The 27924-nt window shown below is 42.7% G+C and overlaps 1 protein-coding gene across 2 annotated transcripts; it reads left to right on the top strand.

The window, feature by feature from the left end:
- Positions 1–1892: 1892 nt before the first annotated feature.
- LOC118006366 (complement C1q tumor necrosis factor-related protein 3) lies at positions 1893–25278 on the top strand. 2 transcript variants are annotated; one of them, XM_034998996.1, is made up of 6 exons: positions 1893–2057; positions 7457–7568; positions 10016–10170; positions 14101–14230; positions 19818–19917; positions 23362–25278. In XM_034998996.1, exons 1-6 carry the CDS (start codon positions 1974–1976, stop codon positions 23519–23521), a joined length of 741 nt encoding a protein of 246 aa, XP_034854887.1. In that variant the 5' UTR covers positions 1893–1973; the 3' UTR covers positions 23522–25278. The 2 variants fall into 2 exon arrangements, with proteins under 2 accessions (XP_034854887.1, XP_034854886.1); XM_034998995.1 differs by having other exon boundaries at positions 1893–2276.
- Positions 25279–27924: the final 2646 nt, after the last annotated feature.

Here is a 27924-nt window from a genome sequence, read left to right as displayed (position 1 = left end):
AAATAAAATAAATAAAATCTTAAAAAAAAAAAATCAACTCAGGGAACTTTTTGAAAACTATTGGCACCCAGGCCCCACTAGAGATTCTGACTCAATTGCTCTGGGATGGGGCCCAGGCACTGATATATTTAGAACCTTCCTGGTTTGTTTCAATGGACAGCCAGGATTGAGAACTACTAGAATAGTTGAAAGGATTGAAAACAGCAGTGGAAAGCCTCGATGCGGTTGAAAGTCAGAAGAGGTTGACTTGTAGCTAGTTAGCCAGATGGTCCAGGTTGTGGGAGGTGCCAGGGACAGCTCTTAGAAAACTTTGAATGAGGTGACCTAGATTTCTGAGCCATTTCTTGTTTTGTGGTCTCCCTGAAAAATTGTTTCCAGGCCTCCATGAGGGAGCATCCCCACTAAGACACTCCCTTGGGCCTTTTCTCTCACAGCGATATTCCATCCACTTGCTTGCCCACAACACCCGTCTCAGCTCCAGGTCTGGGAAAGAAATCCTCAGTAAGAGTTAATGCCAGATAACAGCTTGATGTACTACCTTCCCTAGGGATATCTGCCTAGGAGGGCTCATCACAGGTCTCCAAGAACTCAACAGTGAGGAAATTTTGGATGGGTAGACTTACGGGATGGGGATGGCAGAGCCTCTGATCCGCCACTGGGTGAGAACTGCTCGCTTTTGAATAGGCATGACTATATATAGCCTATATATAGAGGTAGCTGTCCGGCAAAAGTGATACCACTTGAATCAGTGACTTCTGGGTCTCAGGTCCTTTGCTGCCTCTTCCCCCTTTCCAGCTGCTCTGTCACCTCATTATCAGGCCTGGCTTCTCCCAGGTTTGGCCTTCTTACAGTGCCATGCTTGTCCACTTAGCAGGAGACACTTGCCACTCATTGTCCCTTAAGTCCCAAGGTCTCTGCAATTCTCCTGGGGGAGGGGGGGCAGTGACTTTTTGTTTTGTGAGTGAATGAGTAATATTAAATGAAACGATATGTAAATAGAAGCAAATTTTCATGGCCCGGCTACATAAATGCCCTTAATTTATTATCATAAAGAAGTTAGGGATATCCATTTGCTCTTTGACCAAATTAAAAGAAGTGTAGCAAATAAAAGAAATGATAATTCTCTCCATTCTGATCTGATGAAGCAGCGTGTTTGGTTTGGCCCTTTCCATTTCTTCCATTTTAATCAAGAATATGTCAGAAGGATGAGTAGCCAGAGACAGACAAGCGTCTTCTAACAGAAAGCAGGATGTTGTACCTTCATCTGGCAATCACTGACTTTAATTTAACCTTGGCTTTTGGAAACAAAGGGGAAAGGGAAATCTAGCCTAGAATGGGGAAATGCTTTTGCTAGACGCGGGGACTCTGCACCCGAATCCAGCTCAGCGTTCTGGAGTCACCCAACTGCCTTCTGCTGCTGACGTCTGGAAGGAGGAATGAGTTCCCTTAAGCGGACCAGCGTGGAGAAGCATTAGCTGTACAGCGAGAGTGCATGAGCTCTCCGGATTGCCCTGAGCTAGTCCGCCTGGCCATTTCAGACAGAACTGATGCAGTGAAGCCCAAATTTCCTGGCAAGCCTGAGGGCAGGTTTTTCCAAAAGCATCTCAGACCGCGAAGGCACATGTCTAATCACGAAAGCAAACCTCTGGACACATGCTCTCTGTTTCCAGCTGGTTGTGTATGTTTCCCTCACACTTTAACACAAACGTGCCAAGGTGTGACATTTATGAACCCCACCAACTGGGAGCTGCACGTATCAACCCGGTTGCCTGGGTTGGGGGGGGGGAGTGATGAATGGGGGCTGTCCTGCCTGGGGAGGAGGACTGCTTCCCTCTGGCATGCCTGCAGCCTTATTTATTACACACCAAAGTATAAAAGAGCCCAGCCGGCGGCAGCTCGCCTCTCCAGCCCTGGCATTTGCCTGAGAAGCCCCGCCGTGCTCTCCAGGAGGCTCTGGGGCTCTGTTGAGAATCATGCTCGGGAGGCAGCTCGGCTCTTGGCACCTGCTGGCTTTGCTTTTCCTCCCATTTTGCCTCTGTCAAGATGAATACATGGAGGTGAGCGGAAGAGCTAATAAAGTAGAGGCGAGAATAGTGCAAAGCCACCAGCAGACTGGCCGTAGCGGCTCCAGGAGGGAGAAAGTGAGAGAGCGGAGCCATCCTAAAACTGGGACTGTGGATAATAACACTTCTACAGACCTAAAACCCCTGAGACCAGATGAGCTACCGCACCCCGAGGTAGATGACCTAGCCCAGATCACCCCATTCTGGGGCCAGGTACTCGGAATTCTCTTCTAAGGATTACTGTGAAAGCTTAACGAGTTTTGTTGTTCTTTTTCAGCTGCGATTCTTAGGATCAATGCTTTCGAGAAGTTTGCTGTGCTGCTTGTGGGGGTCTTTCTGGGTTGCTCTGGGGTCCTGGCGGGGGACGACTGCCGATCTCTGTTAGGAAATCAGCAGAGGATGTGGGGGGACACGGTGTCCCCCGGGGTCAAGAACAGAGCAGCCAGCTCCCTGCTGTGCTCTGACTTGATTTCTTTCTTGCTCTCTTGGTGTGAAAAGTGCTGAGCACGCAGATAGCAGATAAGACGTATCGGATTGCTGGAGACAATCATTTGCAGATTCTAAGAGAGTTGGATTTTCTTAATGCTTCCCAGCAGGGAGAAGTTGCCTTTTGAGTTTTTCACTTTGATGTGTTAGTTGACGGTGACATTTCATGCCAGGCTTGTTTATTTGATTTATAGTAGTCTAGGTTGCTAAGCCTCTATGTTCAGCCTGTGAACCATAGAGTTAGAGCAAAAAAGACTGCCTGTGTATTAAAAGCAAAACTTCATTGTGTGATTTAAAGCCTGATAATCACAGAGGACTTGATTTATTTCCCTGGGTGTGAACTCAGTGTCCAAGGAAACATCTTTCAACTCTTTTTGGGGATTTTTGGAGTGAGGTCAGGTTTCAATGTAGTGAATTGCAAATTGGTGAAATTCAATTTCATTTAAAACATTAAGAACAGACAAAACGGATATTGACTTACCTTCTCGGCATCTGGCATGCTGAAATCAGAGGAAGGGGGCAAGAAGAGTTACCTTGAATTACAAGAGCTTTGAACGAAGAGGTTTTAGAACAAAAATTCACTGTGTCTTTGCATTCAACAGGCCCTGGAAATGTTCATGCAGGTGAAATCCAAGCCTGGCCTCTCATAGACTGAAAAGTTTGGGTTGAGACTGGCGATATGATCAGACTGAAACCCCACACACGATCAGCTAGAGATCTGGGGCTGAGCTGGGATTTCTAACTCAGCTGCACAGTGCAGTCGCCCAGACTGTTCTGTCAGACCGTGTCAAAAAAAAATTGTTTCTTGGGGCACCTGGGTGCCTCAGTGGGTTCAGCGTCTGCCTTGGGCTCAGGTCATGATCTCAGCGGGGAGCCTGCTTCTCCCTCTCCCTCTGCCCCTCCCCCTGCTTGTGCTCTCCCCGTCCCCCCCCGTCAAATAAATCAATAAAATCTTTTTTTAAAAAATAAAAAATTGTTTCTTTAAGGAGCCACAAAAGAAATAATAACCTCCAAATACTTATTTTTCAAAGCCCACTTTTAGAGATTGTCCTTTCATCTGACAATCCTTTTATTTTTTTTTTTAAGATTTATTTATTTATTTTAGAAAGAGATAAAGAGAGTGCGCGGGGTGGGGGCAGGGGCAGAAGGAGAGGGAGTCTTAAGTAGACTCTGGGACTAAGCGTGGAGTGGAACGTGGGGCTCAAACTCACAACCCCAAGATCAAGAGTCACACACTCTACTGACTGAGCCAGCCAGGCACCCCTCATCTGATAATCTTTTGGCTGGAGGGTGACTCATGGTCCTCTGTATTTCCTTGTGGTGAAGATATTTTCATTTTCATCCAGGCTTTGACCTGGACTTTCCATTTCAGTGGGTGGGATCTTTGCTGGGCCCTCCCTGGCCTTCGCAGTATGTGCTCCCAGACGCAGCAGAAGGCAGATGTAGGCTGTTTGTTGTTATTTCTTGGCAACCAATACCCAGCTGACCACTGGAATCCAAATTACATTTCTACTTCGCTGTACCTTTGAGTAGGCAGCCAACATGCTGGAGTCAGATGAGAGGGGCGGGAAGTCACTTCCTGGCTTTCTTTTGTTGAAGTGGCAGTGGGGAGGGGGTGGGCTTTCAAACCCTCCTGGGCTCCTGAAGTATTTTCAGACAAACCCCCAACAGCAGATCCTGAGGAGATTTAGAACCATTGATATTCTGGCGATCCTCAATAGGTTCCTCTGCCAATGGGTATGGAGACTCACTGCATTTAGGATTTTCCTGTGTTCCCCTTCTTGCCTGCGTTCCCCGCCTCTCTTGTTTTAATTCTTCTTTTTCCTCATTTGTTGTTTCACCTATGATTTCCTGTGCTTCTAGTATGTGCCAAGCTTTAGGATGGGGATAAATAAGCCCAAGCCTATCTCCGGACAGTTCTGAAGGGCTCTCGTGGGGACAAATGAACAGATCATTGAATACCGTGTGGTAAACAAAATCTCTGCACAAAAGGCAGTTGGGGAGAAAGTGCCAGAGTGGTGGTGGCCGCTGCAGTGGATCCCAAAAGTGAGGCAAAAAAGATCGTTATCCACGAAAGACATAAAATCTAAAACTATGTGGGACGGCAAAGAGATGAGAGAGCCTGGGAGGGATGGGCGCAGCTGGAGCCCCTGAGCTGTTCAAGGAAGACACAGGATGATCTCAGTGCCAGCCTGGAAGATTCTGTTGGCCGGTTAAGGAGCTCAGACCTTAGTTTGCCTGCCAAAGTTGTGTTTGTTTGCTCACAACAGGGCAGTGAGGTGGTCTGGCGTATGTTCTAGAAAAAGCACTCTGGCCATGGGCTTCGTGGTGGGTAGAGTGTGCAGAGACTGGGGGGAGAGCAGACTTGGGCTCTCTTTTCTAGGCAGTTTCTTCCTTTATCAATCTCCCCTCCTCCTCCTCCTCCTCCTGGACTCCCTCCTCCCCTTCGTCCCACTTCCCTTCTCCTTTCTCTTCTCTCGTTCTTCGTTCTTCGGTTAAAGAAGGAGCTGTGGGCCCTCTTTCTGAGAAGTCACTCGCTAACAGCAGAGCTGAACCTGAGTAGCTGCCCCATGGCCTCCATCCACAAAAGGGCTGGGACTTGTCTTAGAGAACCCTTCCTCCTCCCGTGCTGCTCATTCTCCTTTGGCTTTCACATTTGACCTGATTATGAGAAAAGGGTTGATAAACTTAAGAGGGTATATGTAGTGACTCCCTAGCGTGTAATTGTCCCTTACCTAGGTGATAACTTCTGAATTAACACATCCTGTCTAACTTGTTCTAAGGGTCCCTCAAAAGGCTTGCAAGCATTATTCCATTTGACTGTATTGTGAAGGACCAGGCCAGAGGAACATGTGAATGTTGTAGGCGGGCTCTCAGGACATGACCAACTAGTAGGAACCAGAAGATTCTCCCTGCTGGGGTGGCAGCTCTCTGCTTTCGAAGTGTTCCCGAGTAGCTTGGGCACCCCCCCCCCCCGCCCCCGAGCAGCCCGCTCTCCTGGAGCTAACTTCTCACATTCAGACACCAGACTTTACAAATAGAATTTTTCTAAACCATTATTTGAGGGTTTAGAAAAGACCTTAGTATCTTTGCTTGCTCTTAGAGCTGGCAAGAAATTTCCTGGCCATTTTACCCAGTGCCCTAATTTAGTAGACAAGAAAAATGATGTGGGGGCAGTGGGGGGGGGGAGTGACATCACTAAAGCCACACAGAACTGAGATAGGAGTTCTGGTGCCAGGACAGACATGTTCCTAAAATTCTTAGCATCCCAGGAACTCAGTTCTATTTTCAAATGGCTCCCGCTTCAGAATTTTCCCTCCTTCTCCCTCAAAGCCCATTATTGGCAGAGCCTTGGATTTCTTGGAACTTAAAAAAACTGTATTTCACATTAGCAAAATCATACCAGGAAATTATGAAATACTTACTTCTCAGATTGCGTCCTTGGATTAGAAGGTGGGGTGGTGCTGTGGTGTCTGACTTTCCAAGTGTCTGAATTTCCTTGTCCCAGACCACTTGCTTTAGCTGATTTTCTTTTCCTTCACCAGTTTTACCAAAGGTTTTTGCAGACTCCCATATCTGTCCAGTGTGGGGTCTGGTGGGCAGAAGACTAGACAGGAGTTAGCTCCACATTGTGGCCCCTGATCACTTGAGACTCCGGCTCTGAGGTGTTGCAAGAGAATGCTCAGACTACAGATAGCCTGCATTTTCCCTGATGAGCGTGGTGGAGGCCTTAAAGGAAAAGGAATGAGGGAGTGAGGAAAACGTCCAAGCCCATTTTTGATTAAACAACAACAAAAAATAGTGAAGTCTAAATGTGCAGCAATGGAAGACTTGACCCACTTTTCTGCTTGGATTTCTAGCAATAGAGAAAACCTGAATTTCAAATTCTTCCTTCCTTTCTCCCTCTGCTCTTATCCTTCCCTCTTTTGCTCCTTCCCTTTCTTTAGAATCTTTTAGAAATAATACACTGTTTTCAACAGACCATTGAATTATAACTCAAGTTTAGGAAAATTTCCATAAATATTTTATATTACACAATCAAAAGGCAAGTTACCAGTTTAGTATCACTCTAAATTTTATCAGTGAATCTAGCTCTTGTACTAGATCTGTAGCTCCTCAACAGTAAGCACACATTTTAGAAATTTTTCTTTAAATAAATAAGCAAGTCCCCTCAGTGTCACATTTGAGTACACTTAGTACCCATTAAGTACTCACTGAATATTGGTTCGAACGATGTGATAATCTTTTAGAATTTTGAAGTAAAATGTGAAACAGGACCTGAGGTTAAATACTGCTTAAGGGGGAGTTAAAGTTGTTTCAAGATGTAGATACTTAATAGTAATTTGCTGGGCTAAAGAATACTTTGTTTCCTCCATGTCCTAAGGCAGTTTAAGTGTGTTGTGACGGGAAGAGCGGCATTTTGACTCAAAATTTCTAAGAACTCTTATCCCAGTATCCTGAATATAGAAATTCTTAATAAGTATCTTGGAAGTTGATTGTTCTTACCATTTGAGGGTCACCTACTCAAAGGAGTGACAGGGGAGGCTCCTGGCAGCTGGGAATGAGAGGGCTACCTCCCAGTCCACCTCTGAAGGGGTTTCCTCCTTGGCCGTCACCAGTAGCTCAAGACAGTACTTCCCAGAAACACTGCCCCATCCCCTGCCAACACCACACTCCTTCCAAAGAGCATGCCCTTCTTTTGACCCTCTGGCTTCCTTGTCCTTTTGGTCATTGGCTCTCTTTAGCTAGCATGCCATTCAAGCCCCCACCCCACACCAGCTTTTCTGATGCTGTCGTAGGTTGTTTGGAGTTAAACTTACCCAAAAGACGAGACCAAGGGAAATTCACAAGTCCTAATGACTCCCCAGTACCATTCTCTGAAGCTTCTCTCTCTATCTTTTTTAAAGTCTCCACAAACCGGAGGACCGCCCCCAGACTGCAGCAAGTGTTGCCATGGAGAATACAGCTTCAGAGGCTACCAAGGTCCCCCGGGGCCCCCTGGCCCCCCTGGCATTCCAGGTAAGGATGAGAGAAATGCTCTGTTTGTTGCCAGTCTAATTGGGCACTGTGCCAAAATCAGAGCCAGGGCGAATCGAAATAATTTGGGTTCACTGTGCGTGATCCAAAGGGTGTGCATGGAAAATCCGAAAGAGAGTTTTGGGCGAGGACTGGGTTTACAGAGCCAATTCGGTGGAACAATATACCATAAACTCTATAGTATTTATTATTTATCCAGCTTGCAGCATCCCACAGGTGTTCATCATCTTGGGGTACCAGATGCACTGTCGGCGGCAGAGAGGGGGAGGCTCTTCACCAGCGTGGAGTACAGAATCATGGGATCTTATTGGACATACTCTTGTTTGGGCATTTCTGCCACAACGCACTTCATGCAACACACTATCTAACTTTCAGGGAACTTAGGAAGTGAAGGTGGGGAGGAGAGGAGCGCCTACTGGGCTGGCTATAGCCGTCTCCACAGTGCCGTTCACTGAACTACGCAGCCTTACGTCTGATTCTGCGTCTAGCTAAGTTTTTCTTCCCTTAGTCTCAGGGTCTGTCCACGTTCAGCTATCTCTTGGTTGACTTTCATGCCTCTCTTGGGCTCATGGGAACATTTTTGGGCTCCAGCACCACATGGCGGCATGGGAAACGCTGTCAGGCTCCATTCAGACACCCTACCCTACAGAGTGTGCCCCAGACATGGGAGGTTCTGAAAACTGGCTAGTGTCTGGGGTCAGCCAAGGAAAGGGTAGCCCAGATCCTCTCTGTCTTAGGACTCCCAAATCCATCTGAGGGTTAATTGTTTTCCTCTTTACAGGTTAATTACTGGGGGTAGGACTTTTTCTCAGGATTTGACAGAAGTCCACTTGCTCTTCTCTCACTTACCCTCAGTGATGTTAACATTTATCAACTGAGTTTTAATTTTTTAAAAAATATTTTATTTATTTATTTGACAGAGAGAGAGCTAGTAAGAGAGAGAGCGCGGGAGCAGGGGGGAGAGGGAGAAGCCGACTCCCCGCTGATCAGGAAGCCAGATGTGGGGCTTGATTCCGGGACCCCGAGATCATGACCCGAGCTGAAGGCAGACGCTTAACCGACTGAGCCACCCGGGTTCACCGAGTTTTGATTTTTTAATATACTTTTGAGTGGCTTCTCTTATGAAACCAAATTTAACGTGAGAAAACATTCTGTTAGACTTTACACCGTGATTACTGTCTTGGAGTCTATGTCATGGAATGTTAAGGGTGGCTCTAGCAGGTGCAGTGATTGGGGGTAGAGAATATTCATCCTCTTAAAATGTTCTGAAGTCTAAACTCTTTTGAGGGTACAGAACAAGCTGGCCTTGACTAAATGTTTCCCAATCAAAATGGCTTTTTTTGGGCCCATTAACTTGCAAACACAGTCAAAGTTCAATTATCTGGAGAGTTTGCAAACCTGGTATAATACCTGACCAAAGGTAGCATGCAAAATAAACTGCGACAGGGTGTGAAATTCAACAAATATAAAATAAAGGGAGAGTTGTAGAAATTGTCTCTTAGTGGCAAAGTGACGAGTTGAAATCATTATCTAAGTCTTGCTTTCAAAATTATTGTTACAATTTGTATCAGTGATTTTACATCTCCCTCGGTGATAAAAGTGGTGCACATCCTTTACAGAAAAATTCAAAGAGACGAAAAAGTACATAGCAGGACACAAAACCACTCGTGTTTCATCCATTCAGAAAAAAAAACAAAACCACTGGAAATATTTTTACATAATATATAAGTACTGTTTACACATAATATTGCACTGTCTCTACTGATTCATAACTTTTTTATCTAGAAGTATCATGAACATTATTAAATGTTATTAAATATTTTCCTTTAGCATTCTTTTTTTGTGATGATGTAACATTATTTACTGGGATGTGCCATTTTTTTAATTGAGCTCTTCCAGTATTGTTTGTTTCTAATCTCTGCTATTATAAATGATACTGTGATCATCAGTCCTCAAAATTTTTCACCCAACTCTTGCTTTATAGGAAAAACAGGCTTTGGAGACTTGAGTAGCTAAGGCTGTCTTCAGTGTCCCATGTAAGAGAACCCATTTGATGATGCCTCCTTGGCTGTGTTTGGGACTGTTTCAAATGGTCTTCTTTTGCAATTGAGAGCGAACATTTTCGAAGAAAGGGTCTGGGGCACCTGGGTGGCTCAGATGGTTAAGCATCTGCCTTCGGCTCAGGTCATGATCCCAGGGTCCTGGGATCGAGCCCCGCATCGGGCTCCCTGCTCGGCGGGGGGCCTGCTTCTCCCCCTCCCTCTGCTTCTCCCCCTACTCATGTTCTCTCTCTCTCTCTGTATCTCTGTGTCTGGAATGAATAAATAAAAAAATCTTTAAAAAAAACAGGTCTGCATTTGTATAACAATAGATGGTCAGTGTGAGTGATGGGGGCTTTCTCCTATGATGCCTTCTGCTTGTGATTTAAGGAAACCATGGGAACAATGGCAATAATGGAGCCACTGGCCATGAAGGGGCCAAAGGTGAGAAAGGAGACAAAGGTGACCTGGGGCCACGAGGCGAAAGAGGGCAGCATGGCCCCAAGGGAGAAAAGGGCTACCCGGGGATTCCGCCAGAACTGCAGGTAAGTCACCTTGGGCAGATCTCCATGGGACTTCTAAACTGCCCAGACCCTTGAAGTCCAGGAAGCAGAAGGCCCGAGTGCCTCTTCACATCCTCACTGATGGCTGCTGGCCCACATGCCCGCATGCCCGAGGCTGGCTTTGCTCAACCCCACTGCAGGGCATTGGCAGGCGGCCTGTACTCTTCAAAGAGCATTTTGAAATCATTCCTAAGAAGTTGAAATTCAGCTCCCTTCTTAGACTAAATACACAGAAGCCCTGAGTATCAGCTAATGTCCCGTTTTCCAAATTGGAAGAGATGTTAAATAAAAAGGGTTTTGGTAACTCAAATATATAAATGGAATGTGTCTAACCTCAAATATTTTATTTATTCATTTTGTTACATTTACCAATTTAAATCATATATATGGATATTAATATATAAGTATTATTCTCTATCAACTCAAGATCTTGTGGCAGTTTTTATTTAAACTTTTCTCTTGGGGCGCCTGGGTGGCTCAGTCGGTTAAGTGGCTGCCTTCGGCTCAGGTCATGATCCCAGGGTCCAGGGATCCAGCCCGAGTTGGGCTCCCTGCTCACTGGGGAGCCTGCTTCTCCCTCTCCCTCTGCCTGCCTCTCTGCCTACTTGTGCTCTCTATCTCTCTGTCAATAATAATAATAAAAAATCTTTTAAAGATTTTATTTATTTATTTGAGAGAGAGAGAGCACATGAGAGGGGAGAGGGTCAGAGGGAGAAGCAGACTCCCTGCTGAGCAGGGAGCCTGATGCGGAGCTCAATCCCGGGACTCCAGGATCATGACCTGAGCCAAAGGCAGCTGCTTAACCGACTGAGCCACCCAGGTGCCCCCCCTCAAAAAAAAAACTTTAAAAAAAGAAATAAACTTTTCTCATCAGCATCTTCTTTATCGCTAGAGACATTTTATTTTTGAGTCATCCATCCTAGTTTAGACTAAATTATATTTATTTCAGCTTAACATGTTTTGAATCTATTTATGAGGCTATAATTGAATATTTTATCCTAAGCTTACGTGTTCATTTGTCTATTGTTTATTTCCCTTTTAAGTGATGTTCAAAATTCTTGTGGCCAATAACATCTAAAACTTGCAAATGCAAGGTTAGGTCACCAAGAAAATTACTAAGTCTTGGCTATTTCTTTATTTCCTGGCTGATGTTTTTAAAATTGATTTTTCCAAGGGATTTCTATCAACATTGAAAGTTAGTGTTTATTATTAATTATAATGGTTGTTAAGTGTATCATTAGTTGCTGACGCTCTCGACGGTGTGGCTGACTGGGGGCTGTGGCCCGCTGCCCCTGCCCAGCATCACAAGAAAGGGTCTATTGCCTATTGATAGCCCCAGAAAAGATCCAAATTCAAAATCTGAAGTATGGTTTCTACTGAAAGCAGATTGCTATGGCAGCATCTAAAGTTGAAATATTATTTCACACAGCTGGGGGCTGTGTGTAATTGAGAGAATATACCATAGCCTGAGAGACTTTTAAAGAATCAGAATACAGAGACTCTTTCTGAAAGATCAATTGGGGGAAAACTTTGCTTTTTATTTGGGCATATCTGATGGTTGTTTGACCTCGGATACATTCCATCATTTTTCTGGGCCTCGAGTTTTCTAAGTTATAACCTGAGAGGTCTTTTGTGTTTCTCGAACTGTTTTTGAGGTTTTGTCACTTGTAAAGGAACGCTGTTTAATAACCTTAGCAACCTGGGATTAATGGGCCGGCAAAAATTTACAAAGAAAAGAAGACAGATGCCGCTTGGCCAGGTTAAAGGTGTCTAATGAGAGGGATGATTAACATCCCCAAACCTAGAAACTTTAATTCTAAACCTGTGATGGTTATACAAGGGCCAGGGGGCCCTGGAGTAGCCAGTCTGATGGAGCGCACCCTGGGCAATTATTAAAATGCTCCATCAATTATTTTACCCTAAACCCACAATGTAATAATTTGGGAGAACTACACTCACACATTTTATTTTATTTATTTTTAAGATTTTATTTATTTGAGAGATAGAGAGAACATGAGCTGAGAGAGGGAGAAGCAGACTCCCCACTGAGGAGAGAGGGAGAAGCAGACTCCCCTCTGAACAGGGAGCCCGATGCAGGGCTCCATCCCAGGACCCTGGGATCATGACCTGAGCTGAAGGCAGATGCTTCACCGACTGAGCCACCCAGGCACCCCCTACATTCACCTGTTTTAAAGGAGGCATTACAGAGGAAGAATGATTTGTTTCAGGCAGCCTATAAAGAAGGGTGACTTCCAGGCCCCTTCATTCCCATTTCCGAAATCCCTCCTTCGGGGTCATCCTTCTCCTTCCCCTTCCTTCCGAGTCCACAGCCCTCATGCTGTCTTTCTGACTGTCCAAATCCTTTCCGTGTTGATTCTCCTAAGCCTGCTTTCCCCTGGGTCTTCCAAACTTCAAATTATTCCCTCTCTCCTCTTTCAGCCCCTCCCTTAAAACTCCCATTCATTGAAGACTGATAATCCCAGGAAGCTAAAGAATTTTTTTTTAAAGATTTTATTTATTTATTTGAGAGAGAGAGAGCATGAGAGAGGGAGGGTCAGAGGGAGAAGCAGACTCCCTGCTGAGCAGGGACCCCGATGTGGGACTCGATCCCGGGACTCCAGGATCATGACCTGAGCCGAAGGCAGTCGTTTAACCAACTGAGCCATCCAGGTGCCCCAAGAATTTATTGATCTAACTCACACTCAGTTACAATGACTCATGTGGATGGGGGACTGACATTGATTTTCAAATGTGACTGTCTAATAGCGGTACAATTCCAGTGTGGGGGGGGTTTCCCACACCCCCAAGCTAGGTGTCCTTACAATTCAACTCAATTCTGACACTACTTACCTGGAGAATGCATCAGATCCCAAGCGTAAAAGCTCAGCCCTACAAGACTGCCACCCCCAACTTCAGACTCTACTCTAAGTCTGGATTGTCATCTGTGCTTCTGACATTCCGGCTATGAAGGGGAGGCTATGAACCCTCCTGGGGTTCAAGTAATTGCCAGCATGAACTCAGAGAAACATGTTGCTTACTCAATCACTGGTTTCTTGTAAAAGGGTATAATTCAGGAACAGCCAGATGGAAGAGATGCATAGGGCAAGGTTTAGGGAAAGGGGTGAGGAGCTTCCCTGCCCTCTCAAAGACCGAGTACCACTCTCCTGCACTTCCCATGTTCACCAACCTAGAAGCTCTCTGAACCCCTTTCTTTTAAGTTTTTATGGAAGCTTCATTGTATAGGCTTGATTGATTAAGTTACAGGCCATTGGTGATTGAATTCAACCGCCCACCCCTCTGCCCTTCCTGATGTGGGGTGGGACTGAAAGTTTCAACCCTCTAATCCCAGCGTTGGCTCCAATGGCAATGAGCCCCTATCTTTAGGTTACCTAGGGGCTTTCCAAAAGTCACCTCATTAACATAACAAAAGACCCCTTGCTCTCCCTAAACACTTAAGATATTCCAATGGTTTTGGGAACTCTGTGCCAAAAACTGGGACAAAGACTAAATGTATATTTATTACAAATCATAATATCACAGTTCTTTTGGAGAAAAAAATAACACAGAGTGAACAAAATTAAAAGGTTATTTGGCTGCAGGCCTACTCAGATCCTTTAATATGCTAATGTGCATTTAATAGCATTTAATAGCTATAAGTAGATTTCATCCAAATTTTCTCAGTAATAGAATTTTAATATTTCAAAAAACATTTTGAAACACAAGGTGAGAACTGCTGATATATACTATCATTTTAATGGCTTCATAGCATAAAATGTTAGAAATTACCATGATTTATTTAATTTTTTTCTGTTTATTTCCGATCTAGTTGTTACAAATAATATTGAACTAAACTTACTTTTATAAAAACCCCATTTCTTTAAGGTAAATTTCCTATTAACTAACTTTCCTTAGATTGCATTCATGGCTTCTCTGGCAACCCACTTCAGCAATCAGAACAGCGGGATTATCTTCAGCAGCGTGGAGACGAACATCGGAAACTTCTTTGATGTTATGACTGGTAGATTTGGGGCTCCAGTATCAGGTGAGATGTAAAAATAAATGAATGACTGAGTTATTCAACTAGCAATCTAGAAGGAAGGACAGAAAGAAGGTAGGAAAGAGGTGAAGGAATGGGGGAGGAAGGAAAATGAAGGAAGAGGAAACAAAGAAAGGAAGACACTAAGAGAGTTGAGAATTCTTTCTGATTCCGGTTAAAACAATCAGCTCATATATAGGTTTCTGTTGGATTTCAAAGTAAATTAATTAGAATTCAAAAAGACGCATACACTTTTTTTTTTTTTAAGATTTTATTTTGTTATTTGTGAGAGAGAGAGAGAGCATGAGCCCGGAGGAGAGGAAGAAGCAGACTCCCTGCTGAGCCAGGACCCGCCCCCCCCCTCCCCCCCGGGATCATAACCTGAGCGGAAGGCAGACGCTTAACTGACTGAGCCACCCAGCCATCCCAGATGAATACACTTCTATGATTACTAAGATTTTTGACTCTGATTCGAACTGAAGCAAATAATCCCTCAGAGGACATAGTTACCTCTGACTTTAAAACTCTTTAGATCATAATTCTCACAGTTTAAATGTGTCATTACGGTGCCCTCCTCTCACCACCACCCCAAGGAGGACCTGATCCTTTGAATAGTTTTTTTATTTGAATTTTTAAAATTTCTCGAGCACTTCTGTATTCATTTCCTATTGCTGCTCTAATAAATTCCCACAAACTAAGGGGCTTAAAATGACACACAATTATTCTCTTGTAATTCTGGAGGTCAGAAGTCCAAAATCAGTGTGACTGGACTGACGTCAAGGTATAGACAATGCTAGTTCCTCTGGAGGCTCGAGGGCCTTGCCTCCTGCAACTTTGAGAAGCTGTCGACATTCCCTCTCTGTCAGCCACATCATGTCAGTCTCTACTTCAATGGTCACGTCACCTCCTGGCAGATTCTGACCTCCTTGGCTCTCAAGGGCAGCGTGATCACCTTGGGCCCCCCTGGGTAATCTGGGATAATCTCCCCATCTAAAGATCCTAAATTTAATCAGACCTGCAAAGTCCCTTTTGCCATATAAGGTACCATTTGCAGCTCCTGGAGATTTTAGGAATTGGGCCGATTTGGGGGTCAGCATTCAGCCCCTACAACTTCCTTACTTTCAGCCACCACAAGCTGATCGTCTGGGTAGACTTTTCCTGCTGTCCTTTGAATATGTGGTTGTAAGCCTTCTTTTTGCCCTGAAAAGTTTCTTTGAATTATATTTTTAAATATAAATTTAAACACTGTTTTTCCTTCTCATTGCTGTACTAAGGTGGGGTGGCATTGGGAACAGTCTGACTTGTGTTAGGCAATCAGGCAATAAGTGGGCACATTGTCTATGGGATTTTTTTTTTTAAGATTTTATTTATTTATTTGACAGAGAGAGAGATAGCGAGAGAGGGAACACAAGCAGGGGGAGTGGGAGAGGGAGAAGCAGGCCTCCCGCGGAGCAGGGAGTCCGATGTGGGACTCGATCCCAGGACCCTGGGATCATGACCTGAGCCGAAGGCAGACACTTATTGACTGAGCCACCCAGGTGCCCCTGTCTATGGGATATTTTTGAACTATAATAAGACCAATGAAAAGGTCACTAGATTTTTATCGTCATCCTAGTGCAGCAATTCTAAACCATGTCAATCATAAAATACTCCTCCCCTTTGGGGTTGACCACTCACAAGCATCCCCCCCTACACACACACACACACACACACACACTTTAGGACACCACTGGTTGGTTAACTTGTGAAGGGCTCCCATTATGTTTTGTTGGTTTTGTGTTTAACTTTTCTTCATCTGTCTTCTGTATCTATTATTTTCTCGAATCTCTTGCTGTTTTTTTTAATTTCCATTTCATGTTGTTTGCTTTCTCTATCACTATTCTGCATGTTCTTAATTACATATGCTGAGGATGAATTTTCCTTTTTGCTTCTTCCAATTTCTTCTGTCTTATTTCTGTGATTTTTCTTTACTCTTTCTATGTCTAACATTACTCATTAGTCCCAGTTTTTAGTTCCTCCTCTTGTCTGGACATTTCTTTCTTTCTTTCTTTCTTTCTTTTAAGATTTTATTTATTTATTTGACAGAGAGACAGATAGCCAGGGCAGGAACACAAGCAGGGGGAGTGGGAGAGGGAGAAGCAGGCTTCCTGTGGAGCAGGGAGCCCGATGCGGGACTCCATCCCAGGACTCTGGGATCATGACCTGAGCCGAAGGCAGACGCTTAACCATCTGAGCCACCCAGGCGCCCTTTGTCTGGACATTTCTGCCGTGAGTTAATAATGTTCTTTCATGGAGGGATTTGCTTCATTAACATATTTTAAACTCAGGATGGAATATTTGGTTACAGTTTTCATCTGCTACCTGACAACATTTCTTCTCAGTGAGTATTCTTCCTCTATAGGTAGTTTCTGCTCATGTTTTCTACTTTCTAAAATTAACTGGTGGTTGAATGAGTTGGATTTCCCTAGACCCGCCAGGGGCAGTAATTTCTGCTGAAGGCGGAGGGACTTCAGCATACTTCCGGCTCCGTGGTTCCCTCTCCTGCTAGCAGGGGACTCAGTCTGCTCTTTGAAGTGTGGCCCTTCTGTGTGTTTTCTCTGTGTGGCCACACTTCCTCTGCTTCCCTCCTCAGACTGCAGTGGGTCTGGGAAGACTTGTGAGACCCAGCCTTGCACGTGTAGTTCTCTTGCCCTTAGGAGTCCTGTTTTTGCTGGTAGTTTCAGAAATCTGCCACTTTAGGACCACTCACCTCACTTTTTGTACTTTATCTAGCAATGTTCCCCCAAAACACCACTTATGCTCGTAAGAGCTGCTTTTCCACATGTGTGGCCCTTCTCCATCAGGGAGTGCCTTTTTTCCAGTACTGTGAGATCTGCCTCGGCTTGGCCTCCTCAAAACTCCTTGCCTCTGCGACTCTGCCTGCTGTCTGTTGCATTTGACAAACTTACAAGTATTTGAAGTTTATTGGCTTTTTTCAGACTCCTAGTTTTATGAAAAATGGATTCTTTCTGGTGTTTGTTTTCAATGCTCCTTATTTCCCTGTGTGGGATCTAGAAGGAATAGAGGAAAATTATGATGGATGCAGTCGCCATATTACATTTGTCACAAGTGCTTTTAATGCCTTGATTTAGTTTTCCATGTAGCTAAACTCAGAAATAAACAGATATATGAAGTGATAGAAGCGATCTTTCATCACACTTCAACCAGTTGTAAACCTTCTTATGTGATTTTCTGCTCTGAAGGTTTACAATTTTCTTGTAACTATTTTGTTACACACTATCTGGGCTGCAGTTTACATAAGCACCTCGAGATGCCCGATGGCTCCATTGCTTTCAAGGGCTTTATAATGGAAGTTCAAAGATTTAGTAGTTTTTTGGAACTCTCTTGGGTCATCATTTGGTAACAACCATCATTTGCCTCCCACTTTAAACCTCATCCAATAGATGACAAATTGAGCATTTTCTACTTTTTGACTTTGGTAGTGATGGGACAGAGAAGGCTGATTTTTGCAATTACAGTAACACAAAGACCTGAAAACTGTAGCACAAGTGTGTTGCCTCTTCTTTCAGTATCTTCCCTTGCAGAAGAAAGCCATAGGTGGATATGATATATATTCACTTTTATATTTCCACTTCTAGGCATTTCATTTATTCCCCATCTGGTGTCTTAGTCTGCTCTTTCTTTCTTTTTTTTTTTTTTTTTTAAGATTTTATTTATTTGACAGAGAGAGACACAGCGAGAGAGGAAACAGAAGCAGGGGGAGTGGGAGAGGGAGAAGCAGGCCTCCTGCCAAGCAGGGAGCCCGATGTGGGGCTTGATCCCAGGACCCTGGGATCATGACCTGAGCTGAAGGCAGTCGCTTAACGACTGAGCCACCCAGGTGCCCCTTAGTCTGCTCTTTCTAACATGCTTCTGCAATCTATTTTGTATAGCAGCCATCATTGTTTCAGGAGAACCAATACTTTTTCCTGCCATTTTGATTCCAGCTTTATCTTCTTGAGGCATTGAAAATTGTCACATGCGTGTATCGTGTGTGTATGTGTGTGTGTCTAATACGTTTTGTAAAATATAAAAACCTAAACACCATAAACTGCTTTCTTCAAGTCCTTTAATTTTAATCTGCCTTTACTTTTCATCTGTGAACCAATATCTAGGCATACGAATGGATATGATTGATTTTTATACCAGTTCTTTCATTCCCAGCGTATTGAATATGCAAGCCTGGCACTAAGTGAAGCATAATCACACTTCTTCAATTGGTTCAACTTGACTCAGAAGCAGGCGGTCAACATGATACCCTTACAGCTTCTATCTTACTTGATTGTACATTTGAAAAAAAGCATAGGACTGTGCCATGCTATTTTTTTTTTTAAAGACATTTCTGGCTTTTTCTCTTACAAGGCCTGCTGCTATGGTCTGAATGTGTCCCTCCAAAATTCATACATTGAAAACCTAAGGCCCAAGTTAATGGTATTAGGAGGTAGGGCCCAAAGGCCTATCATGATTACCTCATGATGGCAGAATTCTCGTGAATGGGATTGGTGCCCTCATGAAAGAGGCCCCACAGAGTCCCGTAACCCCTTCTGCCATGTGAGGATACAATCAGAAGTCTGTGACCTGCAGGAAGACTCTCCCCTGACCGTGCTGGCACCCTGGTCTCAGACTTCCAGCCTCTAGAACTGCGAGAAATAAATTGCTGTTGTTTCTAAGCTGCTCATTTGGTGGCATTTTGTTATAGCAGCTCAAATGGACTAAGACAAGGTCACTAGTTTAAAAATGTAGCATGGAAATCCATAAAAGCTTGATGATGTATATTCATTCATCTTTCCAAAATGCACTCTCAAATCCCACATCATTTGGAGTTGGGAAGATTTTCCTTTTTGCTCATCTCTCTGCTTTTTGATTCGTTTTAATCTTTTAGACTGTATCGGGTCATATTAAGTTCCTTTCTGTTAGGTGGCCTAGAGACTTATAAGAAAACTCACATTTTTTAAAATACATTGATCCTTTACAAATGAGAAGGATCCCTATTTTTAGTAGCAAGGTCATGCTGCTGAGTCATAGTTGAGTCTCTCTTTATTGTACATAAGTTCATCTACTTACAATGAATAACACGATAAATTACTAAAACTATTTCTTCAGAACTGATAAACACTTATCTGCTAAAATACTTCTTATCTCTGGGTAACATCTCTGTGCTGAGGGTACTCATCCATTGTAATGCTACACATGGTTCATTCTGTTAGGCCGCGGAGGCTGTGTGTTCATCCACGCAGGGCTCTGTACCTTGTCTAATAAGAGTCCTGTGGTAGGCGCTAACCTAATGACAGTTAATTGATACCTAGGAATAGCATGTACCTCACCGTAAGCACTTATCGGGGATACATAGTACCCACAGTGAGAAAGTCTCAAAAAACTTTAAAGTAGTTTGAAGGTGAGAGCAGATAAAGGAACACTCATACAAATAAAGGCGAAGAAGAGCCTACATACCAAATAGAATAGAAACAAAAAAAGGGAAGTCATACAGTATATCTCCCGGGCCTCGATGTACAATATATTAATACAAATGTGGCTATATACCTGCCTTTTTCAGGTGTGTATTTCTTCACCTTCAGCATGATGAAGCATGAGGATGTTGAAGAAGTGTATGTGTACCTCATGCACAATGGCAATACAGTGTTCAGCATGTACAGGTGGGTGGTCTTCTCTATCACAGGGATCAACCATGCCACCATGGCTTGCTCAAAGGATGGCAAATGCCAGGGAGTGTGTAAGAATCAATAGCACCTGACCTGTCATCACCGAGAGCTCCCATATACCAATATATGGCCAGATTATAATTACTATTTGGGAGGAAATAAATCTGATGAACTTGAGAATAAGCAGGTTGATAAAAGGCCTTGAGCTAATCACTAGCAACACTCCCCATAACTAATCATTTGTATCTTTTTTTTTTAATGATTTTATTTATTTATTTGAGAGAGGGAGAACACACATGTGCTTGTGAGAGCAGGACGGGGGGAGAGGGAGAGGGAGAGAGAGTCTTTTTTTTTTTTTTTAAGATTTTATTTATTTATTTGACAGAGAGAGAGAACAAGAAGGGGGAGCAGCAGGCAGAGGGAGAGGGAGAAGCAGGCTCCCCGCTGAGCAGGGAACCCAATGCGGGGCTCCATCCCAGGACTCTGGGGTCATGACCTGAGCAGAAGGCAGACGCTTAACTGACTGAACCAGGCGCCCCCATTTGTATTCTTTCCTTAACTCATAACTTCTTTCCTTCTTTCTCAGCCTTTTCTCCTATTTTCTTACTCTGGCCAGAGTTCACCCCTATTGATGGTCTTCTCTACTATCTTCCTCAGCTGACAGGTAGAGAGTTGGGAGTAGACCCGGGTCTTTAGGCTATGCCTGGCCCTAGAGCTTCTTGTAAAAAAATTGTTTTAGGGCGCCTGAGTGGCTCAGTCGGTTGAGTAGCCCACTCTTGGTTTTAGCTCAGGTCATGATCTCATGGGTGATGAGATCAAGCCCTGCATGGGGCTCCCTGCTCTTGGGGAGTCTGCTGGGAAGATTCCCTCCCTCAGCCCCTCCCCCCACTCACTCTAATGTGCACACAGGCTTGTGCCCCCCCCGATAAATAAATAAACAAATCTTTAAAAAATTATCTTAAAAAGAAATATTACAACTTGTTCTGATATAAGCTTAGGATGTGGGAAAGAGGCAGAGAGCCAACATCTTTCCCATAACTAAATGGGTGGTTGAGTTATTTATTAAAAACTCTAGTTGCTATCTTATCCCTGTCATTTTTGATGACTTGGGAGGATTGCCATTTCTTCTGGTACCTGGCCTCCAGTGGGAAGATGTATTTGAAAAACCAAAAGAGAAAAAGAGAAGTAGGTGAAATTGCTGCAAAAAAGAGACTCAAGGGGCACCTGGGTGGCTCCGTCAGTTAAGCGGCTGCCTTTGTTACAGACCATGATCCCAGGGTCCTGGGATGGAGCCCTGCGTCCGGCTCTCTACTTGGTGGGGAGTCCATTTCTCCCTCTCCCTCTGCCTCTCCCCACTGCTTGTGCTCTCTCATAAACAAATAAATAAATAAATTCTTAAAAAGAGAGAGAGACTCAATATGGCAGCTCAAACACTGCAGAACTTGATGTTGCTTGACCAGCTCCAGGATGGGGAAGGGCGAGGCAGAGAGGGTGGAGGAGGGCTTGGGTGGAGGCAGGTTGGAAGGGAGGTGCTCTATCTGGGTTCTGAGAGATGCAGACTGGTGAAAGCAGTTCTGTCACCTGTAAAACGGACTTGCAAATTCTCCCTGGTCATTGTCATTGCCATAGTCAGAAGGAGAAAAGAGCAACAAGCTTGTGAAGATGTTTATGCATCACACATTCTATTCAGAGAATACAGTTACATTGTTCCCCAGCCCTAACTCCCCTCAACCAAGGCAAGGGCAGCAAGGAAAAGTAGAGCTGCTCCTCTGGAAGCAGGGAGATGGAGTCTGGTGAAAAGCTAGGCTTCTCTGCTCCTCTGGCTACCAAGTAGCTGTTGAATTCTTCTACATTTAGAATGTATGTCTCCCCATCTCCACCCCCATGGAAGACATCCAAAACTGCAGTTCATGCATCCAGCTCAAAGCTTAGGAATGAGCAATCCTTTTTATCAAGTCAGCCTCTCAGCTGTTTTTCTCTTTGGCCCCTAATTCTGTTCTCTGAGAGGACCTTCCTTGTTTATTTGTCTCCATCTAAAAAGTGAGTAGGCTTTCCCTGGGGTCTTTCACAGCCCACTTCCTGCTCGTGCAAATTTGAGGTCTAAGAGTATTTAGTATTTAGTCAAACATCCCAAGTCCTTTGTGAGCCAGGTTTGGGTTTCTGGGTAATACCATTTCCTCAGAAACTTAGCAGGCTTTTATTCCATTTGCTACCAGTCAGTTATATGTGTTAGCAAACCACACCCAACATTCTTTTCTTGACAGTTTTTCAGCCTGTTCTTTCCTTGATTCCTTGTTTTCAGGCCCTTCTGTCTTGACTACCTAAACAATAGATTTAGGTAGAAAGGCAATATTTTTAATCCATCAAGTTATGTCACAGGCTGTGTCTATTAGATTGAATGAGAAGTCTTAATAGGACAACATCGACTATCTCTGCTATCTCTGGTATAAAAGCACTTGGCTTTTCCAACCCTGTTAGACCTCAACTTTCTAGACTCTCCCTTTCTGCTTCCTGTGCTTCAGACATCTCAGGTTTTGTCTGAACTAGTCTTTTGCAGAAACATCTTACTAAAAGCAGTATTTTGGCTTTTCCAGTCACTTTCTTTTTTTTTTTTTTTTTTAAGATTTTATTTATTTATTTGACAGAGACACAGCAAGAGAGGGAACACAAGCAGGGGGAGTGGGAGAGGGAGAAGCAGGCTTCCCGCTGAGCAGGGAGCCCGATGCAGGGTTTGGTCCCAGGACCCTGAGATCATGACCTGAGCCGAAGGCAGATGCTTAACAGCGGAGCCACCCAGGCGCCCTAGTCACTTCCTTTCTTAGGGTATAGGCTTGGTAGACATAAGGTCTGCTTTCCACATTATCCGATGTTTTCCTAAATGTTTTGCCCCATCACGACATAGGTCTCCAGCTTTCAAGCCCACAATATTTGTCTCTCTGCCTGATCCTGAGCCAATGCAACATATTTTAGTTTGGCTTATAGCAAAACCATCCTTCAGTACCAAATTTTAAATAAGTTAGGGTAGACTAAATTGCTATAACATTAACCCAATGGCTTAAACATAATAGAAATCACTTTTCTTCTCATGGAACAGTCCAGAGTGGTTGTTCCGGGTTGGGGCAAGTGAGACAGAGCTTCTGGCAACATAGTCTTCAAGAACTCAGGCTACAACACTTGGCTTCCAAGGTCATTCTGGTCATTGTCATTACCAATCCACATGGTCATAATGAGGAAGAAGCAAGGAGAGGTGTTTGGGAGAGTTGTGTTGTCCAATCCTATAAGTGGTACATGTCATTTTTGTTCACATGCTATTTAGAGAACTTAATCATAGGAGTCTAAGTGCATGAGAGTCTGGAGGAGAAGGGGAGGACATACTTTGGTAAAGAGGTGACTGTCCACTGCAAAGACTAAGTAGTTGGTACCTTTTTTTCTTTACAGTTATGAAACAAAGGGGAAGTCAGATACGTCCAGCAACCATGCAGTACTGAAGCTGGCTAAAGGGGATGAGGTTTGGCTGAGAATGGGCAATGGCGCTCTTCATGGGGACCACCAGCGCTTCTCTACCTTCGCAGGCTTCCTGCTCTTTGAAACCAAGTAAATATATGAATAGACCAGCTCTACTTTTGGGAAGATTTATGGCTGCACTGGTATTGTTATGATCTGAGGGACACTAGAGTTGAGGGTTCTACTCAGGAGCTCAGAAGAAGAATCCACAAAACAGTTCTCCTCAAGTGACCTTGACTAATATACTTGGCATGTTTACTCTTCCCCAGGCATCTAAAAAAGAATTCCCTTCTTGATACAGGTTGGAAATAATTGTTTCCATCAAAGAAGTCATTTGCAAAGAATTTGGCTGCTCTGTTTTTAATTTAATAGCAACTTTCAGGAATTCCTGAGGTTTGTGGTTCATCATTCTTTAAAACATTTCAGAGACCAGGGTGCAGTGATTATGATGGGGCCTGGGAGGAACAAGGGCACTTGCCAGGACCAAGTTACCAGAAACATTTGTAAAACCTAGACTGGGAAGTAACACTTTGATCCAGTGGGTCAATATTTATGAATAAATATAGATATTTTTAGTAGTTTCAGATAGCTTTTAGATAAGAAAAGTATTCACAATGCCCATAAATAATGGACTCCTCCTTTTTTTTTTTTTTTATAAGAATACTGCTGTAATTAAATCTTGACTTGTAATGGCTTATATTTTTGGATATAGAATTTTCTCATGATCCAAAATTGGGTTTATCAGATCTGACTTATTATATTGAATTTTTCCCATTGTGTTTCTCAGATTATAATCGATCTTTGTTGACCCTGGCCAGCTTAAGTGAGGTTACATCCATATATACAGATACAGTGACCTTCTTCTCTCTCAATTTAGAAATTACCCCAATAAACTTTACACATACTGATATTCGAAGGAGCTGTAAACTCAGTTACATACAAACTAATGGATACAAAATATAAGGGCATTCCATTTAGAAGACATAAAATAAAATCTCTTAACCTTTTTAAAAATAAAAAATGATATGACTTTTTTGATTACCATATTTAAGCAATACTTACAATGAAGCTGTGCTCCTTTACTTTTGCCTGTCCCTCCCCAAAAAGGGACAAGTACAGAAGATAGTACACAGATTTTGTTTATTTTAAGCAAAGGAAGCATCATTGGCATATGTGTTTACCTTAATGTCAAATTATATTTAAAATGCACTAGAGAGATACCTGTCTAGCACATGTCATTTAATGAATCCCTTAGAAGCAATTAGCCCTTAATTTATTTTCTGTTACAATTTGAATTTCCACAAAAGCTTTTAAACTATGGGTTTAATTGTATTGATTACCCCCTCTAGCTAGAAGCAGAAAGAATTAATTAGGACTGCCCTATCAGCTAACTTGGTGTGCTCCATGCTCAGTTCTGTCTTTGACCCTTTCTTTTGATCTATAAATATTTTTAAATTCTTCCTGACCAACACAAGCAACGTTATTTGTGAATGGATATTATGGATATTAGCCAAAATGTGCTTGACTGGTTGGTAATGTTTTTGTGATTTTGTGTATGTCCCCCACTGCCCCTGGGGCTGTGTGGTCATGGGTGTTGAGGTTTATTATTTCCAGACATCATAAATATTTTGTAAAAGTGTATTGCCAACAGACATTTGAATGTTGCATGTTGCCCAAAGGGATTCCATGTCTAAAGAACATACACTATTAATAAAGTGCCTTAGAAGAAGATATTGGCTTAGCTTTAGATAAAACTGAGGTGAGAAAAATGTAAAAGCATTGTATGGAAATAAACATACTTTTGTTAAATGTATTGTTTTATAATGTTCTGAATAAAGTTGAATAGTCATACATTGTAAGTCACTATGGTTTGTTAACACAAAGTTAAAATATTTTCATGCAGATGATGTAAACAGCCATACATCGATGATGTAGGCACAGAGCATGGTCATTTGTCTACAAAATACTCCACTTTTCAGTTATCCCATTGTTATGACTTCAACCCTCTGCAAATTTAAGACATTGATGTTTGGAGGAGGTCCTTTAATGTAATCTGAGTATCTTAAGGGACCAGGATCTTCATCACATATATGAGGTCTTTCTATGCTGATGTAAATTCTAGTTTTCTTCTTAGTAGAGACACCCAATTTGGTTGCAGGCAGGTGGAAAAGACTTTAGGCTTGCAAATAAGTCCCAGGTGTAAAAAAGAGTGCTTAGTAAGGAAGGTGGGGGAAGATCAAGATTGATTGTTTCACAATTTTACCCATGACCAGAATTATATCTGGAAGATTAATTTTACAAGTTTTCATAAAATTGAGGATGTAAAAAGGAGATAGTAGGTAGGTATCATTTAAGCAACCAACTTTTTAAAAAAAATCCCCTTTACCTATTTCACTCATCCCTTCTGTTCCCCTTTGGCAACCATCAGTTCTCTGTATTTGTCTGTTTTTTTTTTTTTTCAAAATTTGTTTTGTTTTCAAAATTCTACATATGAGTGAAATCATATGGTATTTGTCTTTATCTGTCTGAGTCACTTCACTTGGTATAATACCCTCTAGGTCCATCCATGTTGTCTGAAATGGCAAAATTTCACCTTTTAGGGCTGAGTAATATTCCATTTTATAGACATATGTGTGTGTGTGTGTATATATATATATATATATATGGCATGTTTTCTTTATCCATTCATCTGTACATGGACACTTGGGTTGCTTCCATATCTTGGCTATTATAAGTAATGCTGCAATAAACATGGGGGTGCATATATCTTTTTGAATTAGTGTTTTTGTTTTTATTTTTGGTAAATACCCAGTAGTGGAATTATTGGATCGTATGGTAATTCTATTTTTAATTTTTTGAGGAACTACCATACTGTTTTTCCCCCTGGCTGCACCAATATACAGTCCCACCAACTGTTACAAGGATTCCTTTTTCTCCACATACTTGCCAACACTTGTTATTTCTTGTCTCTTTAATTCTAGCAATTCTGACAGGTGTAAGGTGATACCTCATTGTAGTTTTGATTTGCTTGAGCATCTTTTATGTGTCTGTTGGCCATCTGTATGTCTTTTTGGAAAAATGCCTATTCAGGTCCTCTGCCTGCCCCCCTTTTTAAAAAGATTTTATTTATTTATTTGAGAAAGAGAGAGAGAAAGCATGAGTGGGGAGAGAAGCAGAGACAGAGAGTCTCAAGCAGACTCCACACTGAGCACGAGGCCCAACGCAAGGCTTGACACTGGGCTTGATCCCACGACCCATGAGGTCAAATGACCCTGAGCCAAAACCAAGAGTCAGGTGCTCAACCCACTGAGCCACCCAGGTGCCCCCCTGCCCATTTTTAGTTTGATGATTTGGTGGGTTTTTTTTTTTTGTTTGTTTGTTTTGGTGTTCAGTTGTGTAAGTTCTTCATATATTTTGGATATTAACCCTTTATTGGATATATCATTTGCAAACATCTTCTCCCATTCAGTAGGTTGCCTTTTTGGTTTGTTGATGGTTTCCTTCACTGTGCAAAAATAGTGACATTTTAAAAGAAATACATTCTTTCACTAGCTATTTGGTTATTCTGAAATACTGTTTATATGGAAGACAAGATTGATGCTTGATTTTTTTCATTTTTATTTATCAGTTTTTAGAATAATGAGTTGGTGCCCTAGAAATCTTCAAAGGTGATTAATAAGATCTCTTAAAAAGCATTATTATTAACTTATGATTTTTCATATATTTAATGTGTTTCAATCCACCAGAGTCATTATTATAATTTAATGGCCCCATCTTAATCTTCTGTGGGAGGTCCTTCAAGTAAGTACCTCTGTTCTTTTGACTCAGAATCAGGCTGGTGTAAATCTCTCAGCAGGGCAGAGGTGAGTGAAAACTGTGTAGATCTATATCCCAAACAGACTTTCATGCTTTGACCTTGGATGGGACTCCAGTGGCCTGAATTCAGCAGCACCAGGCAATTATGTAAGCTACTTGGTATCCTTCCAATGAATTCTGTTGTATTTAAGCCAAGAATCTGATGGATCTAAGAGAAAGGAGTAGAAATGGGGAGACAAGTTAGGATAAGATGGACTACAAAAGCAAGTTCAGAAGAGTGACTGCAATGTAACATCATTTATGGAAATTAAAACTACAAAATATGATATATATAAACAAAATGTAGTATATAAATAGTATAGCTACAGCATCAATAGATATAATAGACTGTGGACCATATATCAAAATCATGGGAGTGCTTATGTCTTGATCAGTGGAGTGAGCAGGAGCAGAGAAATATAACTGTGGGTAGGGAGGGTAAAGGAGACTTTAGCTATGGAAGGTGTTAAAAGCTGCTGGCCTGTGATCTATTTGCTCCCTTTACTACAGGGATGACTTGAGGGTTAAAGAAAAAGGCACATGACTCTCCTTGTCAATTGTATCTTTTGTATCTATTTACCTTAGGTAAATAGATGAATGATATTTGCTAGAAGGAAGAGAATTTATCTATTTGATGCATTT

This window comes from Mirounga leonina, unplaced genomic scaffold (genome assembly GCF_011800145.1).
Source record: "Mirounga leonina isolate KUSES-001 unplaced genomic scaffold, KU_Mleo_1.0 Mir_96, whole genome shotgun sequence".
NCBI lineage: Eukaryota > Metazoa > Chordata > Mammalia > Carnivora > Phocidae > Mirounga > Mirounga leonina.
This window is presented reverse-complemented; position numbering and strand designations above follow the sequence as displayed.